The sequence below is a fragment of the Lepidochelys olivacea genome (assembly GCF_965140295.1).
Source record: "Lepidochelys olivacea isolate rLepOli2 genome assembly, chromosome: 7".
Taxonomy (NCBI): domain Eukaryota; kingdom Metazoa; phylum Chordata; order Testudines; family Cheloniidae; genus Lepidochelys; species Lepidochelys olivacea.
In genome coordinates, this window is record NC_140417.1 from 79,026,676 (window position 1) to 79,050,199 (window position 23,524).

At 42.0% G+C, this 23,524-nt stretch overlaps 1 protein-coding gene across 1 annotated transcript in view; it reads left to right on the plus strand.

The window, feature by feature from the left end:
- The window catches only part of REEP3 (receptor accessory protein 3), a 71,649-nt gene that overhangs the window by 37,715 nt on the left and 10,410 nt on the right, over window positions 1-23,524 (plus strand). The window contains exons 3-6 of the mRNA XM_084633949.1: window positions 8,674-8,750; window positions 9,319-9,439; window positions 9,977-10,090; window positions 17,359-17,506. Coding sequence (XP_084490075.1) covers window positions 8,674-8,750; window positions 9,319-9,439; window positions 9,977-10,090; window positions 17,359-17,506 — 460 coding nt within the window. The remainder of the gene's footprint in view (window positions 1-8,673; window positions 8,751-9,318; window positions 9,440-9,976; window positions 10,091-17,358; window positions 17,507-23,524) is intronic.

The following is a 23,524-nucleotide window of genomic DNA, read 5'->3' on the forward strand; positions in this document are numbered from 1 at the left end:
TTGCACTATAGTTCCTGTATGAGGTGAATTTAAAAATACTATTTCTTTTGTTTTTTTACAGCACAAATATTTATAATAAACACATAGTGAGCACTGTACATTTTGTGTTGTAATTGAAATCAATATATTTTAAAATGTAGAAAACATCTGAAAATATTAAATAATAAAATACCATTTCTTTAAACAGTGGTGATTAATTGCGATTACTTTTTTTAATTGCTTGACAGCCCTAATTTAAACCTGATCTTGTTTTTCCTGGCCAGTTTTTGTGACTTGAAAACCACATTTCCCTCTTTAAAAGCTTTTTCCCATTGCTGATGTGTGACTCTCCAAATAGGTGACATTGACTACCCAGGGGAAACAGTGAAGCTGACTAGACAAAAGTAATATCCTAATTTTGAAGTTGTGGTAATCTTGTAAACAGTAGGTAAAAAATCTTTCAGGCATAAATGTGATTTGGCAGTATTCCTTAAATACTGACTGCATTTAAGGGAACTAGTTAGGCATTAAGGAAACACCTAGTTAGGGTGTAATGAGGTGTGGTTTCCCACTATTGCAGCTCCTAGGCCCTGGTCTACATGGGGGAGGAGGGGAGGAGTCAATGTAAGGTACGCAACTTAAGCTACGAGAATAGCATAGCTGAAGTTGATGTACCCAGATTGACTTACCATGGCATCTTCACGGCCGTGAGTCGACTGCTGCCGCTCCCCTGTTGACTCCACTTGCGCCTTTCACAGTGTTGGAGTTCTGGAGTCGACAGGAGAGCGCTCGGGGATCAATTTATCGCATCTAGACTAGACGCGATAAATCAACCCCCAATATATCAATCCTACCTGCCGATGCGGCGGGTAGGATAGACCTACCCTAGGATTCTTGCATGCCAGTTTTCTGCAGGGTTAGGATAACTAGAGCTCCACGTTGATTGACCGTCTGATGGCCGTCTCTACAATGGAGGTGAAAATTATCTTTTTAATATTTTTTAGAGTATGGCAGTAGTGGGGGGGTGGGCATGGTGAAAAGGAACAGTCTTCCATTTGAAATAAATAGGTAGTGAATTTTGAATTTTTGAGTGAAACTTAATGGTGTGTACATGGTTAAATAAATTAATCTTTAGATAAGTCAAGGCTAATTCCCCACTCTGGCACTTCAAGTGTAGAAGATGGGGGCCCACCAGGATTTTAAAAATTAATACTGGCCACTACAGGCTTGTATTAAATTCCCAAGGTAACAGCTTTTCTCTGACCTTGGATTGGTAGATGCTGCCACCACACAAGTGCAGAACCCCTTTGAGAGCCCAGGAAGGCGCTCTTGAGAATTCCTTTCTGTGGGGTACCCTCAAGCCCCACCCCGCCCCTCCCCATGGGGGAAGAACTGAGAAGGGGGAGGAGAATCGGTAGTTGCCACCAGCTAATTAAACATGTGCACAAACCTCTTGAGACATACACATCCAATTCTGTTCTTAAAAAAGGTAAATTTTTATTTTTAAAAGAAAGAAAAGAGAATACATCTGGGAACTCAGGCTATTGCTAGATTTTTATTTATTTATTTTACAAGATCTAAGCATCAAGAATATTTTCCTTGAGATCCAGCTTAAAGGCTACAAGCAAAACAAAAGCACTTGGGTTTGCACAGAGGAATCCACAAGCCATAAAGAAATAAAAGGGATAAACCTAATCGCATCTTCCTAGACCTTTCCTGATCTAAGAAAATATCTGGGGTTTTAAATGAGTAGTTTCTAGGTATGATACTGATCCCCCCCCCCCCCCCAATACCTGGCCCAAGCTTCTCAGAGCATACCTGTTGCCTTGTCCGCCTCTCCCCCGGAGGACAGACAGACAAAAGGGGAGTCTTTGTTTAATTTTAAAAAGTTCTAGCCTTCCCATTGGCTCCTTTGGCCAGCTGTCCACTGTTTCCTTTTACCTGTGCATAGCAGTAAGACTTTTTAACCCTTTACAGATAGAGCAATTAGAGACTGCTACTAAGAGGGATTTTATAGCTGCTGGCGGGGCGTTCATAAAAGGGAGCTACCCTCCCCCTACTTCATTTATCACAGATGGTCTGTACATGGTTGGCCACATGGTGTCCTGACTCTTTCTTATATTTTGAAGAGGAGCCTGGAAGTCTCTCTAAAATGAGGAAGAGGAGCCAGCCTAAAAGCCTTGAGTAGGGTCTGCTGCCACCTAAGTAGAGAGAAAAATGGTAGCTGCCATTCTGAGACAGAGCCAATAATGAGAGTGCAGTTTCCAGCCACCTGCAGAGGAATATGTAGGAGAGCTGTGGAGATGGGATTGAAGCAGTGGGACACTTTACCCAAGAGAGCAAGGGGAGAAGAGGATCAAGTGGCTGTCTAGGCGGCATGTCCAGGAGAGAAAGCAAATGTACAGGGAGAAGAGGACTAGGCAGTACGAGACAAAGGGGGTTTCAGGTAGCATAGGAGGGAACAGAACAGATAAGAGGGGAAATAAAATGCCATGCTGGACTAGACAGTGTAATTAACTATGCTGCAATTAAATATCTAAAAATACATAATTTTTCTTACTACTCTTCCATGTAAGCAATTTTTGTAATTACCAGAGGGATGATCTACAGTTGTAATCAGGAGGGGAGCAAGTCTTCTAGATTCTTCTGTATTCTAAGATATTACCTAAATTATTATAAAATAAAATTGAGAACTGCTGACTTTTCTTCTGAATGCTTGGGTTTGATTTTTGAGCTTTCCTGATTGACTGAAGTCAGGGGAGCAATTACAAGATTTATTTTGCTATTCTGACAAAGCCATGATTTAATTTAATGCTGTGTCTTTGCTTAAGCTAATTGTCCAATGTTAAAATGGAGAGAGAACCAATTGTAAAGTATAGTAGCTGTTTGTTTAAAGTTTTTCACTTAGGTTTTTCTGATAATTAGATTCCAAATATGAAGCTGCATTTGGCTTTAGTCCAGTACCATTCAAAGAGAAAATGGATGGTTGTAAAACTCAAAGGATTTTGAATAAATGCATTCTTCCAGCAATTATTGAAGTGTGCTTAGCTTTGCTGTACCTTATGCAGGTCACTTAGATGAATGGTGATTACATATCTGGATCTAAATTACTAATGAAGGTCCTTTCAGACCGATTAGATTTGTGAATACTTAATAAATCACTTTGTGAATCAGTACAGCTTTATTAAAGTATTTGGGTTTTTTAGGCTTTGCATATTAAGAGTATCATAGCTTTTTAGATTGGTTCAGCTATATGACAAGGGCAATTGAAATGACAGCTAAGTAATGCCAAATAATATTGAATTCCATTTTTTATTTTAGTGTTTTTATGGCAAAGTCCAGTTAGCGTGCGTTTCTTTAATGTTCAGTGCATAAAATATTTAATGAAAATACTGCTATTAGAGTGAGGTATTATGTATCCACACTACTTCCCATTTAGTTGATTTAGATCCACAAATATTTCATGAAATGGTAATATTGCTTTGTAGCAGAGTGGAACAGTTTATATCAATATAATTTAAGTCACTTCATTTAAAATGAAAATGGTTAAAATCATGTCAAAAGATCATAAAGCTAATTTGAGAACTTTTGCTTCTGCTGTTTTAGATTAAAGCCTTAAACTAGAAATGTGGTGTATATGCGTTTTTTGTTTACACACAAGCCAAAGTATTCACAATAGTACCGAAATTTGTGCTCCTAAGTCATTTGAAGTCATTCTGGAGCCTGTGTTCCAACTACAAACCCTGATGAAGTATAAATCTGGCTGAAGCATTTTGGCTTTCCTAACTTGTGGAAGTACAATATAAGGGTGGTGGTAGTTGCAAATATAGAATGAGGTATTTGCTTATCAATTGCATTTGAATTTGTGGTGTTACCACAGTAAGGATGCTAATGAGGCGCCCCCATACTTGTCTTTTTCATTGCAGATGAGCATTTGAAGCATGAAACTTACTAAATTATCACTTCAGATTTACAGACTTTTTTCTGACACCTGAATCATTCATGTCATATAGGAAAAATCCATATTTGAACACTTCAGCATGGGTTTAGGACCCTATTTCTATTTCTGAACACTTCAGGGGTGGGTGGGGAGGGGTGTGTGTGTGTGTGTATTTGTGTGAAATGTTCAGAATAGCTCTAATGTATTGGAAGTCTAAATGTTGTTAACACTGAAGGAGTTTTGTTTAGAAGTGACAAACTTTATTCCTCTGAAATTTTTAATAAAAATAAAATTTTAGCCCCTTAAGCTACAAACATGTATGTGCTTAACTTTACTCACAGCTATATCTACATAATCTTGGTAGTAAAAATATTTTCATTCATCTGCATAACTTAAGAGCAGGCCACTCTTTGCTTGTGGCAAGCAGTGCTATAGATATGTATTACCTTTACTGACAACTTGCAGAACGTCTTCCACAAATTAGGGTGTTTGGCTTTATACTACCGTATAAGCCTAAAAATCAAGTATAGTTATGTACAATTTTAAGAGTGACTTGTTAACTGGCACCGGTAGACAGCATTCTGTACTGAAAATGAGGTTTTATTGCAGAGGAGAGAATTCGTATGTCTGGAGATTATGTAACTGGCTTCCATCACATAACCAAATCCCTTGTCTTTCCTTTACTTACTGGGAATAAATTGGGTTTAAAAAAGTCCACCAAAGTAATAGAGTTTAGAGCTGTGATTTTAATGAAATGGTCAGTGAAGTCTAAACCTGACATGAGCAATATGGAGCACAATAGTGAACGAATATGTTTTGGTTGCACGTGCTTATCCGATCTTATTGGTAATATATAGTCCTTCAGAATGATGTCTGATTGGCTTTTTTAGAAGCAGGCCTCTAGATATATGAATAGGGACTTGGTTTTTAGAGTGTGGCTACTTTAGCAAATCTACAGACTTCTTACTTTTTGTAGTAGTAGTTTTTCTGGAGAATGGGACATCAGAACTGTCTCTCATGTGCTAGTCAGCATCACAGTGACTGTGAAGTGTCATATCTGTGCCAGTCTGTCTCTGTCCTTAACCTTTTTTTGATCCCTGTTATTTACATCATAGTTTAATATAATTCCTTGAAGTCATTCTATTTTACAAAATGTAGATCTCCTTACTCAACTACTTTGAGGAAAAAGATGGTCCTTCAAGCAGACATTAATCATTTTGGACTAGCACAGTCCTTGTCCGACCTGTTTTTGCTTGCCTGTTTACAAAGATAAACCTGTTAATTCAGGAGTGGGCAAACTTTTTGGCCCGAGGGCCACGCTGGGGTTGTGAAATGGTATGGAGGGCCAGGTAGGGAAGACTGTGCCTCTGCAAACAGTCTGGCCCTAACCGCGGCCCCAGGAACCCACCTCCTATCCAACCCTCCCTGTCCCGACTGCCCTGACCCCTATCCACAACCCCGCCCCCTGACAGGCCCCCTGGGACCCCTGACCCATCCATTTCCCCCCCATACTCCTTGTCCCCTGACCACCCCCTCCCAGGACCCCCGTCCCTAACTGCCCCCCTCAGGACGCCACATCCTATCCAACCCTCCCACCCCCCCAGGTCCCTGTCCTCCCCCTCCTGGGACCACACCCCCTATCCAAACCCCCCCTCCCATTCCCTGTTTCCTGGCTTTCCTCCCCACCTATGCCCCATCCACCTGCCCCCTGAGTACCTCCTGGGACCTCCTGCTCCTTATCCAGTACCCTTCTCCCCTGCCCCCTTACCATGCCACTCTGAGCAGCAGGACAGGCTTATTGGAAAGCCTGGGAGGTGGGTGGGCGCAAGCTATGCTGCCTGCGTGGCTGCGGGGGCTAGCCTCCTCGGCCGGGAGCTCAGGGGCCGGGCAGGGTGGTCCCACGGTCTGGATGTGGGCTGTGGTTTGCCCACCTCTGTGTTAATTCAATAGGAGGTGTTAATATTGTGGGGAGTTCTGGATTCTGCTGACTCTAAGCTGCCGTAACTTCCTTAGGCAAGTACAGGAGCCCAGGTTGTGGTGTGGGGGAGGAGGAAGGTATATAAAGTCTTTTAGTTGAGGAATTGTCACTCAGTGAGAGATTTGAAATGTTGAGAGAAATTTGTTTTACATCTGTGCCTTAAACCCATGTCTGCCTTAGCTGGTAAAGTTCTTCATCTATTGTTGATGCAGATCATAAACGTCTTCCTTAAAGTTAGAGGCTACTGCCTTGAAGGAAGCAGTGGTATGGCCTTTGTTCATGAAACAATTGTTTGATATTGACTGTGGCCAGTAATATATCACATCTTACTTTTTTGAGAGAGGTTGTACTGAGGACTCTTTTTATCTAGATGCTTCAGGTCTCTTTTGGTTATTGTCAGTCTTAGTACAGATATGGTTTTGTCACAGACTGCATTAGTCAATGCAACCAATCTCCTTTATCTTCACTCATTGCCAATGTGTCTTCGCTGATATTGGAATTATCTGATACCTTCAGTACTTTTAATCATAAGGTCCTGTTGACTCACCTGCAGACCTTGATGATAGTGGATGGGGTAGCTATTCAGTGGCTTTGTTCTTTTATCTCTCACATGGCAGTGGGTAATTCTCTCCTTTAATAGGAGATTTGGATTAGGGGGTGATATTGCCACTCCTTGATGGCAGTGAGCTTCTGTAAAGGGAAGTGGTGTCCTTCAGTGGCATGATATCGAGGAGTTCTTTCCTTACAACACAGTTGTCAGACACAGTCTGGACAAATACCAATAATTGAGGTTTATCTTGTATATCGCATGACTCATGCAAAGAGATGCTCAAATACTCTCACTGCTGAAGTTGCAATTGCAGTTGTGATTCAATGTCGCTGTTCAGGTCAGAGATTCTGCGTTCTATTGTGTGGCATGAAAGCTGCAGGCCAGAAATTTTTCTTCTGTAGATTCTTTCTTCGGTGACAGGTTTGAAATCACATTAGTGAAGCACATTTTTATAAACTCACTTTCAGAGTAGGGCTTTTTTGCATGGGTCATGTGCCAGGCCACGTAATAGGAGGCTAACGTTACAGTCTGTGATCGGTTGGCAAATCTGGTGAGGAACTGGGCTTCTACATCTGAGAGGTGGGTGTCATCCCTCCCCCCCCAAAGTTTTCAGTTTAAAGTGTGGCGTTCAGAACCTTGTGGGAATTCTTGATCCATATATACATGGCTAGAAGCGGAATGATGCTGCAAGTTTGAAGATTTGAACTGAGAGATACATATCTGGCAAAGAAGACACATGGCCTTATTATGTTCGACAAAAAAGTACTTTATTCTCCCACCTGTTGGAAGCCTTGATTTTTTTCATCTGTATTTTCTTTTTCCGTTTGCACTTGCCTTCCATTGTTAGATGGGTAAGAGAAGTTTTGATTAAATATTTCCACACCAGCTAGTCACTGTGTACTTTATTCAAGGAGACACAGGCTCCAGCCAGGGGTTGCTGGCCTTTCACCAAGTCCACACCTCCACCTGCCTGTTCCTGCTCCATGCCGCCCCTTCCCGCAGTGAGCTGTGTCCTTGCTCCTCCCCCTCTCCCTTCCAGAGTCTCCTGCTGGTATGAAACAGCTGATTGCTGCAGGCAAGGGGACTGAGGACCTTACTCCTCCCTCTCCCAGCTGCGATCAGCTGTTTCACAGCTTCGATGCTGGTGGGGGGGTGGGGAGGGGGAGGAGCAAGGCTGCAGCACCCAGCCCCCCTCCCTCCCTTCCCCCGAGCTGCCTCCAATGCTGCGAAACAGCTGATCATGGCAGGGGAGGGGTTGGGCATTGTGTCCTTGTGCCTCCTTCCCAGAGCTGCCTCAATGCTGCAAAACAGCTGATCATGGCGTGAGGGAGGGGCAGATGCTCATGGGGGGGGGGCGGGGAGTGTCTGCAGGCGGAAGGTGCTGGGGGAAGGGCAGGGGGCTGACAGGGGCTGATGGTGGATGCTGAGCACCCACCATTTCCCCCCCCCAGAGTTGGTTCCTGGCAGGAGCCACATATTATCTTTTGAAGAGCTGCATGCGGCTCCGTAGCTGCTGGCTGGCCACCCCTGCATTAGAGACTTCACCAGTTTACCATCCTAATTTCATATTGTTGTATCCAGCATAATGGGAATTCTCTTCCACCTACAGCCTTGTGGAGAAGAAGCTATTTTGTAGAAGCATGATGGAAAATGAACATTTAATCATTTTTAGCTGCACATAGTGGGGAGAAGATTTTAGTTTAGGCTTTTCGGGGCTCTCTTGTTTAGTAAAGATTCGCTTTTTGGAAAGGGCATCTTAATGACTGGTTGTTTTCAAGTCTGATTCTCTGTTTTTGGCAGTGGAGAGCAGACACAGTATGAGTTTCCACTTGATGACCATTTTGTAGAGAAGTTCCACAGCTTAATTACACAATGGTTTTTTCCCCTGTTTGCAGCTGGTTGGAAGCAGAACCAGACCTGTCAGTCAAGGCAGGTTGGGAGGGATCACATTGCTGAAAATACCAGCAGCTTTAGACAGTTGCCTCCAGACCATCTTCTCAGAACAACAGCAAAGCAAAACAAAACCTACTTGTTCTTGTGATTTGGAAATTTGGGTTTGTGTGTGTGTGGTGTTTTTAAAAAATAAAAAAAAAGTCACTCAATATGACCAAGAGAAAGACACTGCTCAATTTCTTGTGTTGTAGCAGCAATTAAACGTTTTTTATTCTAGAAGTGGAAATTTAAATTAAAACTTTTCTATTAAAGATAATGTCTTTTCATTCTCAGGTTCGATGGATGATGTACTGGATTGTGTTTGCTCTTTATACAGTTACTGAAACAGTAGCAGACCTAATGATCTCTTGGTAAGATTTTGCATAATATGGAACATGGGATGGTATAATTTTTTTCTGATGATTTAATGTAGAGATGATAATGTAATTACCAACTTTTATTTATAGGTGACCTTTCCAAGAACTGCTGTAAGGAACTTGCATAATGAATAGTGTCCCCCATTTCGAAATTTGTGGTGCCTTTTAATTCCTTACAAAGTAGGGATAGAAAAATGCTACTCATGCAGTAAAGCACAAGAGAGGAGAATGGAGTTGTAAAACTCATGCAAAAAAAATCTGGTGTCATAAATAAAATAGTGTATTGCAAGAAAATATGGAAAGATTTTTAATTCTCTTACCCTTTCTACTTTTGATGGCATTACATTAAATGAAAACCAAATAAAAGTCAACGAAACAGATAATGCTCCCTTAAATAATTAATTTTAAATCAATATAGATGTTCAGAACCTTAGATGAAAAGGTAGGGTCACATTTTGTTGCAAAAAACAAACTTGTTACACATTTTTTTTACAAGGCTTTGTTTTTGGTAGTGAATTAACATCTACCTTATCAGAGTATTTGCATAACTTTTTATCTGCAGGCTTCCATTGTATTATGAGTTGAAGATCGCTTTTGTTATTTGGCTGCTCTCTCCATATACTAGAGGGGCAAGTTTAATGTATAGGAAGTTTCTCCATCCTCTTCTTTCTTCAAAGGAACAGGTAAGAAATTATTATTTTCAAAGTTTGGCATTAAATGCAAGAATTAAATCTTTTTTTTTTTTTTTGTGCTTAAACGTTAATATATTAACTGAGGCCATGTCTGCACTACCGCTTATGCCAGTGAAACTTATGTTGCTCAGGGGCATGAAAAAACACCTCCCTGAATGACAAGTTTCATCGTCATAAGTGGTGGCATGCACAGTGCTTCGCCCACTGACGTAACTACTGCTGCCGCCCATTAAGGGTGGTTTAAATATGTTGACAGGAGAGCTCTCTCTCCTGTCGGCATAGAGCGGCTACATGAGAGATCTTACAGTGGTGCAGCTGCATTTGTACAGCTGTCCCACTGTAAGGTCTGTAGTGTAGACATAGCCTAATACACTTAATATAAGTTTAAAATATATTTATATTTCATCTTCAAGTCTTCTATCAAAATTTTGATGATAAAATAATGCTATGGGGTAATACTACTTCATGACTTTCAGGGATTTTGTGTGCAAACTTAAATATGTATTTTGATTTGATTTTTTTTTTTAGGAGATCGATGGGTATATTGTACAAGCCAAAGAACGAGGTTATGAAACTATGGTGAATTTTGGGAGACAGGGTTTAAATTTGGCAGCTACTGCTGCAGTGACTGCTGCTGTGAAGGTAAATTCATTTATACTAAACAGTTCAGAGTAAATATTATGGACAAAAAGGTGAAGTGGTATTGGATATTTACCCATCTTAAGTCAAAGAATTAATTCTAAAAGTAACGTGTTTAAAAATAGGGGGATGTAATTTAAGGACTGCAATTTTGTGAGCATCTTTACACTATGTCTGTTGGTTTTAAAATGAATAGCGTGTAAATTTTTGGATCATGGAGATCCGCTGAGTGTGGTAAATCAAAATATAGACTACACTGTTATGTTCAAGCTATTAGTGAAAGATGAACATTCTTTTTTTTCTGTCTTTGTTGCACTTTCTTGCTGGTAATCACACTGTTTACAGGATTTCTGGCTTCTTTCTGCGGTCATTCTTCAATCAAGCTGAGGTAACTGCATCTGCAAAATAAGGCATGAAATATTACTACCCCAGATAAAAGCTGGTTTGTGCGATTAATTCCTAGTTTGTGATTTCAGATCCAATTTTTAAAGTAATGCACTACATGAAAGCTTGCCTCATAGTTGTCTGATTTGCGTATTCTTGCTTTGAGTAGCATTTTTATGTTAAATGTAATGTCAGTTTAATAACTTGTACATATTCATGGTTGCCTGCCACTTAACTGAAATTAATGAAGGGGGTTTCCCAAAATATTTGATTGAAAAGCCACTAACTGAAGGCAACCAAGAAAGCTGTCAACTTTTAATTCGTGAAATAAGTCTAGAAACAACTTATACGCTTGAAAGATTTATTTTGGTTAACATAGAAGATTGAAGAGGTTGAACTGACTAGTATAGTTTAATCTTTGAAGTGTAAACTGCACTTTTTTACTTTTAAAAAAAAATGCAGGAAATAGCATTTGGAATTCATACATTCTGATTTGGTAAACAATTTCAGGTGTAATTTCCAGTGAAAACAAGTGAAACTAGAATGCTTAAAGTAATGGTATTGAAAAGTTTTTAAAGCTCCAAATAAGCCACTAAAAAGTAATATATAGAAATGTTATGTAAACATCTTAAAATGGCAACACAGTTGACCTGTTGTTTGGGAGAAACATGTTGACTGTTGGGCTTTTGGATCCAATGAGGAAAATTAAACAGACTTCCATAAAAGGAATATTTTTCACATTACCACTTAAAGACATCTGTCAGATTGCCCTGATTTTGGCATTTCTCTTGACAACATTGTAAGCAGTTTCACTTTCTGGTTTTCATACAATAGTGCATGTTGCACTGTTTGGGATGTTCAGACACTGCACGGAATGTGTTTCAAAGTTTCCAGTGGAATATTAATTATAAAACATTTTCCTTGGTCTGAAATTTAAAATTTAGATCTATAAACCTAAATATTCACCTGTATCATTAAGATGTGATAAATTGATTCAGCCGTCTCTGGTGTGATGCCAGTCAGCCCAGCAAAAAGCTAGCCTGTTGCTATCCCAACATCTAACACTCCTTATGTCTTATTATCTAAATGTAACTTATAATACAAATAAAATTGAATACTGTAATTCATACTATTGTAGAGTTTGTATAAACAGCTGTCCACCTTTTAAAATGCTATAATTAAGAAAACATTCTTTTGTGTAAAGGTTTATTTTTAAACAAGACTCGGAAAAAGTATCCAAACTTTTATTTTCTAGGACTCCTTAACTCTTTAAAAGTGAGATTTTTCTGCCTGAGTGGTCTTCAAAAGATCATTGTAATTATAAAGAAAAGTGCATGGTGAGCTTATGTTTGCTGGACATTTGTTTCATATTGGTGGTGGTTGTTTGTTCTCATGTATTAATCATTTTAAGTTATTAATGCTACATGCATGAAGCCATAACAATTTTAAACAAATTATATTCCTATGGTAGTATGCCCTAAATATCAGAGTGGGAACCGGGGACTGGGAGGGAATATCAAAAATAGTCGTTTTTAACTAATGTGAACTCTTTTAAAAGGAGGTTAGTATTGCTGTTTGAGCAGAACACTCCTATTTTAATTTGCCACACTGTGCACTCTGAAAAGATAAAATGACCACCTGCAGTATTACACTACTGCTTTGTGGTCATTTCCCTCCCTCCAATATCTGGCCGGCCGGCCGGCCATGATTACATCACAATGATTTACTTCTGGCTGGCCAGGAATATTCAAAGATACAGAATTTGAAGTTACATTCAGACCCAGCTATTCCTTTCTCTCTGAAGTAACAAATAATTTCTGCCTCAGTGTCAATGAGGTTTGGATTTCAAAGCCATTCAACTGTGAATGGAAGGATACTTATTCCGTTTTTAATTTTGTTATGCATCCTCATAAATATCTGTACAATTAATCCAATGCAAATAAGTTGCTTGGGAAAAATGACAGTCATAGTATCAATGTGATTGTAAAGAGGAGGGAGAGAGAGAGCAAACTCCCGAGAACTCTTAAGCTATATTAATATCAGAAATTCTCTCTTTAATGCCCTATGCCATTCCAAAAGCTTGGGTGTAATTCCTTCATGTTTGCACTTGGAGATTGCACATGTGTTCTTTCTGGAGACTTCATTCCTACTATATAAAGGACTTGCTAAGTTTGCCCAAGTCAGCTGTTTCTGCCTCCAACAAGTGAAGAGAACAATACCTTTTAACAGCTGACATTGAAGAAGGAGACTTGCAATTCCAGAAATTATTTTACGACTGGGACAACCCACACTGTAGTTTTCCACATCTATACCCAGGGTGTTACAGATGGCCTTGAGCCTGCCTGCCTCTCTGCCTTGGTGGACTTCTTGTATATTTGTGGATTTAGTATATCTGCCTTCCAGCCTCTACCCACGTTGATCCCCAGAGGCTGATGCAAGGATAGTTGCACTTGGCTGGTAAATGAGAATAGCCTCCCTCAAGAAGTCTGGAGAATCATGTGGACAAAAATTTCTGTTGAATTGGGTGCTTACCTCAGGGCAAATCAACAAAGGTTGAGTCTACTTTTGAAGAGAGATCTTCAGTACTTATGGCTCCATCACTCTAGTATCTGAACACCTCACAATTTTCAATGTATTCACCCTCACAGTATCCCATTTTATAGACGGGGAAACTGAGGCACAGAGATAAGTGACTTGCCCAAGGTCATGCAGGGAGATCATTTTGAATTATCTGGCCAAGTTTTTGATATGGCTATCTAAACGTTTTATCCTGTTTTATCCTGCTTTAGAGGAATACTCAGCTGCATTTGGGAGGGCTAAACAATTGAAACTGTCTCAGAGGCTGCTATGATCAGTCTGCAGTTTCATCTTTGTCAGACTTTACATACGTCATTAGGACCATGTTGAGAACCATAGTGGCCTTTATAACAGTAGAAAGGCTTCTTTGGCTGAAGCAGCGGTTGGCTGATCAGATATTTAAGGCCAGATTGGTCACTTAACCTTTCAGTAGGGCTGCTTTTGGTGAAGAACTCCAGCAGCCAAAGCCTTTCATAGATAAGGGGAACATAAGGCTGCAACATCACAGGCACCTCTCCTTCTGTTCAGTACTAATCTCAGCCTAATGGGATAGGCTTACTCTTTCCACTGTATAGCTCAGGGAAAATTTTTCCTGAAAACAAGGCCTTGGACAAAATTATTGCTTTTGTCCCAAGGAAGAGCTTAGACGACACAGCTACATTTTCCGTCTTAAGTAAACAACATGAAGGTATACTGAGGCATGCACCCCCCTCAACCCCCAAGGTTAATCACCACCAGCTAACAAGTGTTTAAACATCACTGTTTGTTTACAATAGGTGCTAATTGATGTTTCAACCACTGTTAGTTAACCTGCATTAGCTAACACAAATTAAAACAGTCAATTTTCTTAGTCTAGAGGTGCCCTTGGTCAGGTTTTTGGGAAGTTAGTCTGTGTGCAGTGACCACATGCTTTTTACCAGAACATGTCAGCTATTTTAAATATATCATCTGAGAGGCTGTTACATGTCGACTTGTGTGCGGGGAATGGATAGTGATATTGAACCCAAAGCTCTGCCTGCACCTCTCTTCCTGGATTTTGAATCATAAAGGTGTCACACAGTCATAACATTTTAAGAAACTAATTAAAACAAAAGACAAGCATGGGTTAATATGTGCAGCAGTGCACTGTGGTGAGGAAGCCCTAAATACAAGGCTTGTATTTTAATCTTTTATTTAGTGGGTATATTTGGTGTCCCAGGTTTTCAGTGATTTCATAACTGTGTAATTAACCCCTTCATGTGGAATTGTGCTTCAAAAATCTTTATTCATTTAAAAGAGAATTTTAAACTTTATGTGGAGATAGCCTTGAAAATGTGCCATGTAAACTGATTCAGCAATATTTGCCTGTGTCTGTAGAGAGTCTGTAACAGTAGCTGTGAGAGATGTGAGATGAATGGGGTAGTTTAATCAGGAGCTCATGGAGTCTGAAATTGCAGAATTTGGCATTTTTCCAAGATACCATGGACTTTACACTGCAGCACTTTTACTGTGGAATACATTGATTTGCTGCAGATAAAATTTTCCTTTGTTGCCCTGGCCTGCCAGGATTTGCCTGCAGCTGCCTCTTCCTCTCCAACTTTGCACGAGAGGGAGTTAATTACAGTATATTCTCCCTGCAGTGTTCCATGGACCAAGCACCAGGGAGTCAGAGAGCCAGAATTAGGGAGCAGGAGGAGTCAGAGGTGTAGACTGGCAAAACAGCACAGCTGCGGATACTCAGGGAGCTCAGCTCCTGGAGCTGGTTAAAGGCTTCCTGTTGCCTTTGAATACATTAGCCAGGCCACTGTTACAAAATCATGGTGTCTGAGACCTGAAGAGGGGTGTTATGCTTTTTGGGCAGCGTAGTGGGAAGTGCCATGCTGGAAGATAATTAGTGAGAGTTTAACAAATTATCAACTAAGTCACAGGTGTGTGTGTAGTTGAGAATTGGATTTAAGAGTATTTCATCATGTAGTAAACTAATGTTCCTGTGGAAATTCGAGCTGCAGAGAGAGAAAAGACTTGATCCTGATGAATGCGTTATTTAAAAAATATTTTTCTATTAAATATCTTTTATCATTTTGTGACCTTTAAATTCTAGTAATTAGAAGTGGCTTTTTGGCTGTCATTTTGGGTTCCATTGTATCATGATATGAAGAATAATATTGGCCTGCCATGGAATTGTTTCTTCAGTAGCTCCTTCATTATTGTTCATTAGCAGCAGTGCCTAGAGGCCCCAATCAGGATAGGGACCTGTTGTGCTTCACACAGTGAACGTGTGTAGTAAGTCACAGTCACTTTTTTCCAATAGTATATGAAAGTTATTCCAGTTTCATCCTCTGTGTTCCGTAAAATGTAATTAAGGATTTGCAAGACCTATTCATTTAACAACAACAAAAAAAGATTTTCAATGTTTTATTTGCTATCTGCAGAACAAAGTTGATTGACATTTTCAATCTTGGAGGGTATGGGATGAAGGAGCCCTGATGGAGCCATTTTGTATCATCTTTTATATGCACATTGAGTGAGGCAGTGCTCCACAAGAGCCCTTGTCTCACTGAGTGCACAGCTTTCATAGGACACAGCATTACCTTCCTCTCTGCCAAACACTTCTGCTTTTTCTATGTTCTCTTGAAAATAAACTTAAAAGTTCTATGCAAAACCTACACTGAAAAATATAGCAGCAAAGTAGATTACTAAAATTGGGAAACATTAAATACTAGGATTGCAACTCTAATTCTTCTCTGTGCATGTGCATTACAGTAGTCCATTTCATCGTCATATATTATATTAGTTCCACAGAAATAATTAGGTAATGCTTAGTGGAAGAGTTTAGATTGTAAGTGGGTGTTCGTGTGGGCCTGTTCTTCATTTTGGGTCCCTCACTGCAAAGATTGGGTATTGTGTAGTGATTGAAGCTGGGGTCTACTTATTGATCAGTGATAAAAATATATCTCCTTTGCCTCATTCACTGCCTGCAGATTGTATTGCAATGCACAGACACAAGGGTGACCCTAGGCAAAACACACTAATGTGTATATAGGATAAAAGTATAGTATCTTATCAGCATGTTTATTGATTGATATTTGTATCAAATACTTTTCATACTGTGGAGAAACAAGTACATCTTTATGTAATATGTTTTGGTAATTTTAATTAAAGGGCTATTACAACTACATTCAGATATATTTGAAAAGTGGTACTAGGTGGTACATTGTCTGATGGATTGGGCATTAAAGGCTTTTTTTGGGGAAAAATCTCTTTTAATCCACCTAGAATAAGGAATAAATAAATCAGAAATAAAAAGCAGTGTCCAAAAGCATTAGGAATTGGGACTACTAACTTAATTCATGATTTTTAAAAATTCCTTTTACAAGGTATAGTCTAATGTTAAGCTTGAACAAAATGCTCCTTGTCACAGTTCTCAGGGTAACTGCACCTCTGACCCCTTTGTGGCCTCCTTCAGGATACCCCACTAGGCATCAGGCCTCTAGCCATTATCTTTCTTAGGGCGGAGTCCCACAACTCTCTCTGTCTAGACTGCGGATTTAGTTTCTTCAGTTCACTGTGATCATCTCAGCAGGTCTGTATTTAGTTTAGCACTTACAGTCCTGGTCTCTCTGGGGCAATGACAGAGTTAATCTGTGACCAGTCAGCCTTTGTAAAGCCAAGTATTTATTTGGAACAAAAGCATTGTAGAGAACACATCTTAAAAATAATAAACTGCTTACATGCATGTCTGGTTTCCCAGGTGTCACCCATCTTCCACATGGGGACCTTAGCAGATTTTTAAAGTACTTCAGGTCCTCTCAGAGGGCCAGCCCCTCTGGGCCCAGTCTGAAGTCTGTCAGTTCTTGGATCAAGGGGAATGACCTCTCTCCCCATGTTAGGGTGGTCACGTTGTATAGTTTTTTGTTATTTCTTTGACAGCCTGTTTAATGAGGTCGTGCCAGTATATACGATCTCCCTAGAGGGCAAAGCTTCTCCAGACTTGTTCCTTGTCTAAGGGTTTGCCCTGTGACTTTAGTTCCTGCAGGAAGCTCCTGTAATTTTCCAGTGGAGCCAGAATACAATCCCATAAAGACACACGTAACATTTATAAAGTTGATAGTCTTGAATATTCCATGTGTCCATAGTATGTCACAATATTTACATGAAGAAAAAACACAAACATGAATGCTGCTTAAAACAAATGAACATCTACTGCATGTCTCTGTTAAGAGAATTTTGTAATACAGCAAGAAAGCATGTACTTAACCTTACCTCAATTTGAAGAGCAAATCTAAAGTTTTCTCCATTTTTTCTTGAAAAGTGCTATCATTGTGTTCCAGGGTCAAGGTGCAATAACTGAACGGTTGAGAAGTTTCAGTATGCATGACTTAACAGCTATTCAAGGAGATGAGCCAGTGGGACAAAGATCCTATCAGACTTTACCTGAAATCAAAAAGAAAACGAAAAGTTCTGTCAATGAGTCTCTGGGTATGTATCTTGTTAAAGTTTTGGGGTACTCATGTTGTTAAATTCTGATATGTAAAAGCCAGGAAGTGGAAAGAGCAGAACTTTTTTATTCTCTTAAATATTTGTGGTGGAAAAAACCCCAATCTCTTCCTGCAAATTTGAATAGATCTGGCTTGATATGCAGTGTTTTCAACTAGGATTATATCCATCAAAACTGAGCTTCTGAACTCTTTTTTCTTGGTGGTTCTTTTCCCTTCGTGGCTCTACTGGGGGAGATATGAGGATAATCTATTTGCTATCTATCTTGTTGAGTCTGTGGTTTGTGTTGCTAACTTAAATAAATAAGTAAAAGAAATGCTGACGTGCAAGTCAGATTTATTGGATGCTACCCATAATTGTCACTATTGATGTCATGGAACATGTGAAAAGTTGTGGCAATTAAGTAAATCGGAAGAGAACAAACTAATGAAAAAAGGGTGAATGTAACAGGCTTTTTAAAAAGATGGTTAAAAAGTGAACATGCTTGTAGCAACAAAAGTAATTTTAGTCCATTGAGGAGCTGCCATAGGAAAATTAAAATTTGGGAGTGAAGAATAGTACTTAGTGACACAGCATTTCAGTTTCTGTGCTGTATCTTAAGTGCAAATGCACAAGTTAACAGGTGGTTTTCCAGAATTTTTTGACACTGTAGATTAAATAGTAAAGTTTCTGGAAGGTATCACAACTTCCATTATTAATGAATAGCACTTATGAATCTCTGCGCTACTTTAAAGAAAATGAAAAAGTTCAGAAGGGTAGAAATCATCCCTTATAGCTAAGTTTTTGCCATGGATATTTTTAGTAGAAGTCCTGGACAGGTAACAGGCAATAAACAAAAATTCACGGGAGCCCGTGACCTGTTCTGACTTTCACTAAAAATATCCCTGACAAAACAGGTAGGCGGGTTCAGCACACAGTGCTGCTGGGGCTCCTGGGTCCCCCACCTCTCTGGTGCTTGGGAGCTCTGGGGTCCCCTCCCTGTGGGGCTGGGCTGCTGTGGAGTCCCCTTGCCCTCAGGGCAGCTAGGAGCTGCAGGGTCCCCCTGTTGCGGCCGGGCTGCTGCGGGATCCCCACCAGGGCTGGGGGTGAGAGCTGAGGAGGTGGCTGGGAGCTCCAGCCCCGGGGCAGAAAATATTACAGAGGACAGTGGAAATTACGGATTCCATGACTTCGTGACATAATTGTAGCCTTACTTATAGCTGAAGTCTGACTAAAATTATAAAATAGCTGCTGCCTCTTACAAAGGAATAGTTCTGCTTTATTTTCCTCCTTTCTGTTTCATTTAAGTTGGGGGTAGTCAATAGGCAGACTGTGGGCCAAATCCGGACCGCCAGACGCTTTTGAAAGGACCCCAAAATCTTTTATTTACTTATCATTAGTGTTGGTTTATTATTATGATTATTATTATTTTTCTCTGGAGGCTAGACCTTGACTATATCTTTGACCAAGAAATTTGGACCTTGACACAAAATAGACTACCCCTGATTTAAGTATTGAAAAGCCGAAGGTAAGTATTACATGAAAAAGGCTTTCATTATTTAAAGAATATCCATACAGGGCATTTCCTGAGGATTAAGAGCTATCTGGAGCAGGTGATAACATTAGCTTGAGCTGAGGATCAATTCCCAGGAAGTGCCTGGCATAGAGACCGTCATCTAAATAAAATATGAGAGTTGGTCAGTGGAAAAGCCTACAAATTCCTATTGTATGTGTACATATGGTTGTATTACAGGTGATGCAGCTGCTATGTACATGGTGTTTCTAGATAACTAATACATTATCTGTTGAATTGTTTGACAATGATCTACTGACATTCCTGTTTGAGTAAATGAACATTTATCCTAATACAAATTAGTTTCATCTAAATTATCTGTATTATTAAATCGTAAAATATTTAGTCTTGTTAAACTTGATCCATTTAGTAATCTACTTGTTTGTTTTTTGCATTTTATATGTATTTTCTATTTCTAGATACAAAATAAAATGTTTCAGAAAGGTCGTAGCTAAGCTTTGAAATTGTATATTGGAAACAGCTGCGTCCTCTGGTGAAAATCTTAATAACTCAGTTAAATTTAGGGTAGGTACAGTCATAATTTGCACTCTGCATGCAAAAGGACCTGTTGTCCTTTTCCTCAATGCTTAAACAGGAGTTCCTTTTCTTAAAGAAGTTTTGATCCTATTTCTGTAGCTAACAGGAGATACTATACCTGAGTGGAAACAAGTTTTGGCACTGTGTTTATAGAGATAAGGATGTCTTGCACTTACCTCTATGCACAGAAATTTGAAAAATGATTTGTATTAGGAGCTTGCCTGTTCTAAATCTTATAAGGTGATCTCGAACTGCAAATCCCTTAATACTGGGGTAGGAAGGCTAGTGATGTGGGTTGTTCTTTTAAATATATATTCCCAAATACAAAACATCAGTAAGGTTGAGTACATATATTTAAAAAGTAAGCCTTCTTAAACCCTCAAGAACAGTGCAGTTAACCAAAAATGTATGTATGTTCAAGTGCTGTTCATGTCAATTCCAAGTAGGTGTGCGCATGCCACATACACAGTCATCAGAAGGTACCCGTTGGGTCAGCTGAGGCACCCCCTGGAGTTGCTCCTTCATGGCGCCGCACAGAAGTCCAATACCAACCCTCCACATCCTCAGTTCCACCGCCAGTGACTGTCGTTGGACCTGTTTCTCTTGCTTCAGCAAGCAGTTCTCTAGTGATTTCTCTTATCTCCCAAACCTGTAAATCGTTAAATAGTTTAGTATTAGTTATAGTTAGTTTGTGTTCGCCTCCCCCAATTTTCAGGGGGGAGTTTCCCTTCTTGGAGTTCAGGGTATGTCTCGATCCCAAGGGTTTAAACAGGGGTCTCAAACTCCAAGTCCACGGGCCATCTGCAGCCCGAGACTCTCTCCGATGTGGCCCGCGAGGATCCAGCAATTTTGGGGTCAAATCTATCCCTTGGCCCTGCCTTCTGCGCGCGCCCCCCCACCCCACCCCCGGCGTGTCCCCTGGGCCATTTACAATGGCCCGGGGCCCCGCCCACCATCGGCCGCACAGCGGAGCTGAGCAGCTTCTTCCTGCTCGCTCCATGTGGCTCTTGGCCCACCCCGTGGCCCCGGGGTGGGGCGGGGCTCTGCCTCTGTGTGCTGCCCCTGCCCTGAGCACTCCTGCGACCAATGGGAAGCTGCGGGGGCAGTGCCTGGGGAAGCAGCACATGGAGGCCCCCCGGCCCGCCCCGTCTTGGAGCCCCAAGTAAGTGCCGCACCCCCGACCCCTTCCCAGAGTCTGCACCCCACCCCTCCTGACATACCCCCTCCTGTCCCAACTCTCTCCCAGTCTGTCCCCACCCCCTCTCCACACCTCCCCCCAAACTCCCAGAGCCTGCACCCAGTACCCAAACTCCATCCCAGAGTCTGCACCCCAGACCCTCCCCCATCCAAACTCCCTCCCAGAGCCCAACCTCTCACCCCTTCTGCACCAACTCCGTCCTAGAGCCTGCACCCCAATCCCCTACCCCAGACCTCCTCCCTCATCCAAACTCCCTCCTAAAGCCATAGGCAGGTTGGGGGCAGAGTTTGTGGGGGAATGGAGTTTTGTGGGGCAGGTTCTGGGCAGCATGAGTGACATTATTGGCCCTCTGCAAAGGTTTGAGGACTGGCACTGGTCCTAAGATAAATTGAGTGTGAGAACCCTGGTTTAAACTGTGCAGGACCTCCCACAAACCTATGCCAAAGGGTGATCCCCATGATTCCTGCCTGAAGTGCCTTGGGGAATCCCATCAAACAAATCATTGCAGGATCTGCAAAGGATTCCACCCTGGAACTGAAAAAGAAAGGGACTTCAGGCTCAAACAATTCATCATGGAGTCAGCCCTCTGTCCCCAACCGGCTCCAGGCTAGCAGGACACGGCACCCAGCACCTCTGTGCATAGTGCACTGGCCTCTGTTAGAGGCGCTACAGCACTGAGGAAGGACTCTACGCATAGAGACTCTCATCACTGTCACTCCCTGGCACCGAAGTCCACATATACAGTTGGCATTGACCAGAGGCACAAGAAGGGGTCCGTAGAGTTTTGCACCAGTGGACTCTCCTGTTAGGGAGTGCCAGGTGGAGGAGTTGGAGCTCCCTTCCACCCCAGACACATTCGAGGCGGCCATGATGGCACCACCGTCCCCTGCCAGGTGAGAAAGACCTCTGGCACCACAAGGTATGGCGCCATCCAGGGGCAAGCCAGCAGTGATGGAGCACCGCACGCCTTCTTTCCTGTTCCTGCCCCCCAGCACCGTTCCCCAGCACTGTCCCACTTGGCACCGCTGTGGTGTCTGTGCTTGGAGTCACTCACTGGACTCCGAGGCAGAGTCTTAATACTCAAGGCGTGGCCAGCAAAGTTCAGAATGGCGCCACTATAGGAAGGTCAAGCCACCCACCATGGTACCGTGGCCGGTGCAGTGGCAGAGGCCCAAGGAATGGCCATTCTGGACCCCGTGGGCATACCATCAGGCCCAGGGTACGTATTCCAGGGGCTCCCAGTCTGTCGCTTCAGAAGGGCATGCCCTTTAACTGCCCCGGGACCTTCTCCTACCATGAGGCACAAAGACAGCTTTGGACCTTGAAGAAGATGCCTGTGCAGATGCCGGCACTGAGACCATTCCCGGCACCAAACAGAGCACTGTGCAGGATGAAAGCTGGGGGTCAGAAGGGCCCGGTAATGCCCAGGACATCCTTGTCATCGTCCTGCCGATGAGGCAGTGGAGAGGTGGTGGTCTTTTTGCGCTACTCGCCCACCCCCATTGACAATCGAGCCCATGGAGCTGTTGCACAGGGTGGCCCAAAACATGGGTCTCCAGGCCGAGGAAGTGGTCAAGTCAGTGGACCCCATGGTGAACGTCTTAGCACCAAGGGGCCCTCAAGAGTGGCATTACTCCTCATAAAAACTATCCAGGCCACCACTAAGACCTTGTGGCAGACTCATGCCTCTATCCCACGTACAGCTAAATGGATAGAAAGGAAATCTTTTGTACTTTCAAAAGAGTATGAATACCTTTTTATTCATCAACAGCTGAGGTCACTGGTGGTAGCAGCTGCGAATGAGAGAAAGATAGGGGCAGCAGGGCCCAATTCCAAAATCCAAGGACTCGAAGAAGCTGGACCTCTTCAGCAGAAAGGTGTACTCCACCAGGGGTGGGAGTGCGGGCTCCAGCTTCAGATTGCTAACCAGCAAGCAACCTTGAGCTGCTAGAATTTCAATTCATAGGATAGCATGACGAAGTTTAAGGAGCTGAGCCCTACAGACTCTAGAACAGAGTTTGCAGCTGCAGTGGAGGAGAGCAAGTCAGGGGCAAGGACCTCATTGCAGGTCTCCCTGTATGCAACTGACTCAGCCACGTGAATCATGTCCTCCGCCATAGCCATGAGAAGTTTGTGGCTTCAGCTGTCAGGCCTCCCCCCAAAGGTTCCCCAGACAATCCAAGACCTGTTCTTTTGATGGCTCAGGGTTGTTTTCGGAGCAGAAGGACTCCAAACTCCATAGCCTAAAGGATGCAAGGGTAACATTTAAATCCCTGGGACTGCATACCCCGGCTACCCAGAGAAAGCATGTTAAGGCCCAACCTCCCCCGCATTCCTGTCCTCCCCAGCCTAAGCAGGACTTCTCCAGGAAGCAGGGAAGGAATAACAGATCAATCAAGGCCAGGGCTTGAAGAGGCAGTTGTCCGGTTCCAAGCATGCCTCTTTGATGGTGTGCCCAGGGGCGATGCACCAGTCCAGTCACTGGATCCTTCTCCCTGTTTTCTGAACAGTCTATCCCACTTCTATCCTGTGTGGGTCCAGATAACCTCAGAATGCTGAGTTTTCTCTGCACGGTAGACATGGGCTATTCTCTCCAATTCTGCTTCTCTCCTCCTTCCCATCCCCCTTCCATGTCCCTCTTCAGGGACTCTTCTCACAAACAATCTCATGCAGGAGGTGCAAAGGCTCCCAGTCTCAGGAGTGGTAGAGGAGG